A 7,500-nucleotide genomic window follows, 5' to 3' on the forward strand; every position below is an offset into this window, starting at 1 on the left:
AGTGACTGTAGTGTTACACTATCATTGCTGTGATTGGACAAGATACACAGACACACACACACATGCACACACACGCACACACACACACACACACACACACACACACACACACACAGAATGAAGTAAACATAACAGAGAAAACATGTATTATTGTGTAAATGACAAAATAACTCAGTTTTTTAGATTTCTCAACACCTCCAAATACACGTGGACATCGTTGTACAATTTTCTCACGCTTATACCACATGGTCATTTCTTAATTTCACAAATCTTGCAAATATCCTAAAATTATTCTACTAAATTAACAACATGTATTCATAATATCAGGACATGTAAGTGAGTTTATGTGTAAGTTAGCTTATTGCTTGATATTGTTGTTCTCTTATTATACTTTATATGTAATTTATACTTTAAAGTGTAAACTGTGGAACATTAATGTTGAATATTAACAAAGTCTGTGTCCCACTGGAGATCAAAGTGATGTATATTTGGCCCCTGAACTAAAATAAGTTGTAGATTAATCAGATCATCCAAAACATCCTAATTTATTCATGTAAATGTGTCAGAATTTCAGGTAAAAAAGGAAGTGAAAAGCTTTGGTTTTTATGCAGAGAAAAGAAACTCAGACCTTTGACCTTAGCATCTACTGACAACATGTCAGCCTGACGTTACATGACCCCACACACACACACACACACACACACACACACACACACACACGCACACACACACACGCACACACACACACACACACACACGCACACACACACACTCACACACACACACAAATACTTTTTTACTTTATCGTTCCAATATTTATAGAGGGGACTGTATATTGTTATATATACAGTATACATGTTATATATACTGTTATATTTAATAATATTTTGTGAGATGTCTCACTATGGGATGTCGCCTACTGTACCTACTGTATTTCACTTTGCCAATCCTGATTGGCCGGTGAAGCGCATCAGTTTGCTGAGAGAACCTCCCACCTCTTATAAAGGAGGAGACAAACAGGTTCACGTCATTCTTAAACCTCTTCTGTTCTCAGCTACCTCGCGTTTGTTGTCTCTGACCAGTTTAACTGTTCACTGGAAGTTAGGGTTAAACATCTCCTACCTCGCTCTGCGTGGTGGGTGTTGTCTTCACTGCCCCAAGGCGTGAAGCTCAGAGCTCGTTGGCCTTCAGCGACCTCTCACTACGGTGACAACCCCACTGCTAGCTCCGTGCTGCAAGACGGAGCCCAGCTCAGCATAGCTGCCGTCCCAGGCCACAGCCCTCGATGCCCTCTGTGCTCCTGCTCACGTTGGTCTTCGTCCTGGGCCCACGCCACGGTGTTTGGCTCAGCTCCAGCTCCTATACCACGTATACGAGCCACGGAACTCCAGTGAGCCAGCTGCTGTTCAGAGGCAACGTCGTCCCCCACGTCTTGGATGCCCAGAGCACGTTGGCCTGCATCCCTGCTAGCACTTGTGCTAGCCACCACGTGGTAGCATAAGCTAATCCACCTGCTCTCCCGTCTGCGTCAAGCAGACAAGGCACCTCCAACCGGTACAGTCAGCTGGAGCAGCTGAGCCGTAGTTACCAAGTCCACTTGGCCACTATCCACTACCCAAATATATAACATGTATGTATATATGTAACATGTATATAAATATATACATATATTACAGTGCTAAATATTAAACCATACTGCACTCGTCAGAATAACGACCAATCACAGTTTTAACAGGAAACAAAGGCTTTGAGGGTTTTTGTTGTTGTTTTGTGTGTTTACTTTGGGGGCCACTCAAAGTTATACTGAGGGCCATGCATGGCCCCCGGGCCGCCAGTTGCCAATATCTGTGTTTAGGTTAAATCATCCATTAATGTGATCGTTTGTTTTCCATTGGATGAGAATTTAATCAAAGGAGAAAAATATATATATTCCAGGAAGTAAACAACAATGAAATCTGTTAGTGCTTTGATCTCAGGTGGACAAAAAATATAATTAAAGTGAAATCCACTAAATGAGATCAGGTTTGTTTTTATCATTAATAAATATCTGTTATTATTAATAATTATTATTATTATTCCAGCTTTGATGTTTCTTTGGTCTGCGGCTGCTGTGGAGGTGATGATGTGATCAGTGCGGGAGGACAGAGGGTCTCTGTGCTTCACTGTACCACACAAAGTGGGGGCGTGGGGGGCGGGGGGACTGGGGTGGTGGGGCGTCGACTACATGATGAAGGACCTCAGAGCATCTGAGCACGTGCACGGCATGGTTCACAGGAAAAGACTCACATTCCTTTGATTCCCTGAAACTCAAAGGATAAGGTTACAACTCAACTGGTGATCATGTTATCTAGTGACTGCTTTCTACACACTGAGCACTCGTTTACACCTGGTGCCACGGTCTGACTGGTGGTCGTGTTACCTTGTGACTCGTGGAAGGATCTGATGTTCGTTACGAGGGGTTTTTATCAAACAATCAGCGATGTGATTGGACGCTGACAGGCTGCTCTGAGGAATAAAGGCAGCATTGATGTCTTTATGTAACACACTGAGCGTGTGCAGAAGAATAAACTCTTTCATTGGTCGTTTCATTCATCAGCAGCAGGACAAGGTGACGGTGCACACGTGAACTCTCACTGCCACATGAGAGAGATTAGGATTGTGTTTCTGCAGCACATGTTTGTTCTGCTAACGAGGAGGAGGAGGAGGAGGAGGAGGAGGAGGAGGAGGAGGAGGAGGAAGAGGAGGAGGAGGAGGAGGAGGAGGAGGAGGAGGAAGAGGGGCGCATGCCGCCGTGTTCCCCTCGGAGTCCTGGACCCGTTTGGAGGAAAGGTGAAGGAACCTCTCACAACTACTGCTGCTTTAACCTTTGACCTCGCTCAGCGAGCACCGCTACATGCTAAGCTAACCAAAACATGTGAAAAAGGAATCCACCAAATTATTCTTAACACACAAAAATACACAAAATACAACACAAACACACAAAGGTCAGTAAGGAGAGCAGCTGTAGCTCAGCCAATCAGACGAGAGCTTTAAATGCATCAAAGCTCAGCAGATCCTTTGATCTTTAGGCAAAAAATCCCCAAAGATTCTTTTGTTCAGAGTGAGTGAAGCACACAGGAATGACAGGACCCCCCACAGTGACCCCCCCACAGTGACCCCCCTTCACGGGCTGGACTTCATCAGAAGGTCTACAGCACAGGATTAACACACATCTGTGTGTGTGTGTGTGTGTATGGATGCTGCAGTCAGTCATGTTTATGTAATAATATCGACCCCCCCCCAAAAAAAGAAGCCACACCCCCCTGCTCACTCACACGTGCTGTCTGAAGCACATGTTACACTTGTGTGCTGTGTGACAGTGGTCATAACCTTTTACCTGGCTTTTGATCCACTGACAGGGGGCGTGGTTACATGACTTCTGTGATGTAAACGCGCTCTCTGGCTCCGTACACGCCTCACTTTGGGGCTGTGCCTGATCAAAATGACCTGAACGTATGAGAAATTAATTCCTTTTGTAAAACTTTCTTTTTTCTTTTACTGCCCGGTAATGAATGGTTTGTGGTCCGGTAAAGGTCTGCGGCCCAGTGGTTGGGGACACCTGATTGACTGAAAATGAGCAGGTTTTTCAGGTTTATCTCCTGCCTACATCAAACACAAATATCTGTACTTTTAGCAGAGAAAAAATGAGTCTTTATAGGAGAAACTGTGATTTTAAAAAGCAGTTAACGCCTGTGCTAACACAGTTAGCCGTTAGCATGCTAGCTCTGCATGAAGAGGTGAAAGTTGGCTCTGGTGAACTCCTGATGGATGGTCTCTAACAGGAAGTCGTCCTCTGGGCCTCCGTCCGTCCCTCCGCTCCTCCTCCCTCCACCTCCTCCAGCCTGGAGTGCAGGGAGTGGCTGGAGCTCAGGTGTGAAGGTGAAGCTGAAAGTGGTTCTGTAAACCAGGCCATCCAGTCGCACCAGAGACAGAGGGACAGTGAGGACGCGGCGATGGTAGCGCCAACCGAGGTTGAAGACGGAGACGTCAGGAACGACGCAGAGAAGAGCCTCAGACGACCTGAGGAGGGACATGATGACATCATCACTAGAGACATGATGACATCATCACTCAGATGCCAACAGTACGTTAGAATATAAGGGCCCCGAAGAAGAAGAAGAAGAAGAAGAAGAAGAAGAAGAAGAAGAAGAAGAAAGAAGAAGCCTGGTTGCAACATGCTAAGTTAATCAAACATGTGGACTGTTTGTTACGTGCTAAGCTAGCCAAACAAGTCAACCGGTTTGCTATGTACTAAGCTAAATAAACGTAGACTGGTGGCTACGTGCTAAGCTAACCAAAAACGTGGATTCGTTGCTACGTGCTAAGCTAACCCAACGTGTGGACTGGTGGTTACGTGCTAACCTAACAAACAAGTCAACTGGTTGCTACATGCTAAGCTAACCAAGCATATGTACTGGTTGCTATGTGCTAAGCTAACCAAAACATGAGGACTGGTTGCTACGTGCTAAGCTAACCAAACACATGGACTGGTTGCTACGTGTTTAGCTAACCAAACATATGGAGTGGTTGCTACGTGCTAAGCTAACCAAAGTTGTGGACTGGTGTGTGTAAACCTGAACTCACTTGAACATGGTCTCAGCCTCGTTGTTTCCAAACCACACTTTGAGATGAGGAGTAAAGTTCTCTCCAAAAACCTCCAACATGGCAACGTGCCCACCTCCGTTTAGCTGCGAACACACACACACACACACACACACGCGCACGCACACACACACACACACACGCACGCACGCACGCACGCACGCACACACACGCACACGCACACGCACGCACACACGCACGCACACACACGCACGCACGCACACACACGCACACGCACACACACGCACACGCCCGCACACGCACGCACGCACACACACGCACACGCACACACACGCACACGCACGCACGAACACACACATGTTTTCAGGTTTAGTTGAACTGTGTGACTTTACAGACTTCATTCACACATCTACTGTGTATCTCTATATATTGCTATATCTATTTCTAAATCTTACTGTCATTATCTCTCATCCTGTATTTCTCTATCTACAGTATATTTCTGTATCTGTATATCTATTTAACACTCAATATTTATATTTCTGTATGTAGCTCTAGAGTGGTTCAGTGGTCAGTAGTTGTGGTACTGACCTGTAATCCTGTGTATATCTATGTTGGTATCTATCTATATGTTGGTTTCTATGTTGGTATCTAGATCTATGTTAGTATCTCGCTCTATTTTGGTATCTAGATGTATGTTGGTATCTATGTTGGTCTCTAGCTCTATGTTTGTATCTAGTTGGTATCTAGCTCTATGTTAGTATCGGTGTTGGTATCTACCTCCATGTTGGTATCTAGTTGGTCTCTAGCTCTATGTTTGTATCTAGTTGGTCTCTAGCTCTATGTTTGTATCTAGTTGGTCTCTAGCTCTATGTTTGTATCTAGTTGGTCTCTAGCTCTATGTTTGTATCTAGTTGGTCTCTAGCTCTATGTTTGTATCTAGTTGGTCTCTAGCTCTATGTTTGTATCTAGTTGGTATCTAGCTCTATGTTAGTATCGGTGTTGGTATCTAGCTCCATGTTGGTATCTAGTTGGTTTCTAGATCTATGTTCGTATCTAGCTCTATTTTGGTATCTAGCTCTATGTTAGTATCTGTGTTGGTAACTAGCTCTATGTTGGTATCTAGTTCTCTGTTGGTATCTAGCTCTATGATAGACCTGTTGTTGATGGTGGTCAGTAGTTGTGGTACTGACCTGTAACCCAGTGATGAAAGGGAAAGGACAGACGGGACTCTGGATGAAGGTCAAACCCTGGTTGAAGGTGAACTCCACCGTCTCTACGCCAATGATGGTCCAACAGGAACCGTCGTTCAGAACCACGCGGTTCGGGTCCCGGAGCGGGGACGAACCCTGGACACATGTGAGTGAGGCTCCTTCAGAATAAAAGCACAATAATGTGTCCTGAGTAAAACGAGACCCCGCCCCCTGTGTCATGTGACCTCTAACCTGGTGCTGTATGATGGCGTCGTTGGACAGACACAGGAAGGACTGAGGACGGTCTCTGAACTCAAAGGCACATTTATGGAGCTGAGACACCGGCTCGTCCACGTCCATCAGCGCCTGCTGCTTGTTGACCTTTCTGATGACCTTCAACACAAAGGTCACCAAAAGTTCACACAAACAGAAAACAAGCTTTCACCACAGTGAGATAGTGACTCAGCTTTGAGTCTATGCAGCGCATTTCATTTTCATTACAAACATGTTGTGTGTCTTTCCAGGTTAAAGAGAAGAAAAGTAGCAACCAGTCCCGCATATCTACGTTAACTTAGCACAGAGTGAGCAGCCCCACATGTTTGGTTAGCTTAGCACGTAGCGACCAGTCCCATGTTTGTTTAGTGATATGTGATAACAGAATGTCTCCTGGTTAGTTCTGGTCAAACTGATAACATTTACCAAGGTCTTTTCTCAGAGACTCTGTCATTGTTATGCTTAGCACTAACTCTGAGAACACGGAACAACTACAGATTCATGGGACACGCCCACTGAAACCTCTGAACCTTCTGTTTTTTTTTTTTTTTTTAAAACTTGTTATTTTTGTGTGACGGAGAAATTAGAGCGAGAACTGAAGTTTACGCCTGGTTTCCTTCTCCAGGTCCAGGACCAGGTCTCATCACACAATAGGACTGTTTAGCATTTATTTCAGTAGTTTTCTGATCCTGCTCATGTTTTCATTCAGTCTGTGGATGTTTTAGTAAAAAGCTGCTCTCGTCTATGTTTTGTTTTGTGGTGTTACGGTCTAAATAGTATCCAGATAATCTGGTGACTGACTATTAACTGTGAGGAACAATAGATGTTAGAACTTCTACCATTTAACACTTTTGCAAAAACAATTACAGCTTCTTTGAGGACAGTAAAATGTTTATTTTATAAACACCACTAACAGCAGCCGTTAACACGCACAGAAGTTGATCACAAGAAATGAGGAGCACCAGTAGATTCATTACACCACCCTTGGCATGTGACGTGCATGTTTTACATTTGTTTTTGTGATAATAAGAGAAAAAAAGAAAAATAATTGAAAATAAGACAGATGGAATTTTTTTTAAATTAGGAGCGATGATGATGTCAGCATAAAAATATATTAATAGATTAATTAGAAGATTGAACCAGACCCTGTTAACTGTAAAATAGTGTTTACTCTAGAAAATAAATGTCATAACTAATGTGGAGAAGCTATAGCATTAGTTAGAGTTTACTACGACATGAAAAATAAATAACATGAAGATAAAAATGATAAACATTACTATACATAAAGGCAAAAAGACAACATAGAGGAGCATTGGTGGCGTAGTGGTTAGCACGGTGAGGACACATGGATTCATACACATCAGTCCTTACTGTGGAGTTTACATGTTCTCCCTGTGCTTCTGTGAGAGTACTCTGAGTACTCTCAGTACTCTGA

At 43.9% G+C, this 7,500-nt stretch overlaps 1 protein-coding gene across 1 annotated transcript in view; it reads right to left on the bottom strand.

The window, feature by feature from the left end:
* Positions 1 to 3,758: 3,758 nt before the first annotated feature.
* Positions 3,759 to 7,500, bottom strand: part of rbpjl (recombination signal binding protein for immunoglobulin kappa J region-like) — a 10,555-nt gene continuing 6,813 nt past the window's right edge. The window contains exons 7-10 of the mRNA XM_028447465.1: positions 6,045 to 6,185; positions 5,793 to 5,948; positions 4,624 to 4,727; positions 3,759 to 4,059 (exon numbers count right to left, since the gene is read on the bottom strand). Coding sequence (XP_028303266.1) covers positions 3,759 to 4,059; positions 4,624 to 4,727; positions 5,793 to 5,948; positions 6,045 to 6,185 — 702 coding nt within the window. The remainder of the gene's footprint in view (positions 4,060 to 4,623; positions 4,728 to 5,792; positions 5,949 to 6,044; positions 6,186 to 7,500) is intronic.

This window comes from Gouania willdenowi, chromosome 5 (assembly GCF_900634775.1).
Source record: "Gouania willdenowi chromosome 5, fGouWil2.1, whole genome shotgun sequence".
NCBI classification, from domain to species: domain Eukaryota; kingdom Metazoa; phylum Chordata; class Actinopteri; order Blenniiformes; family Gobiesocidae; genus Gouania; species Gouania willdenowi.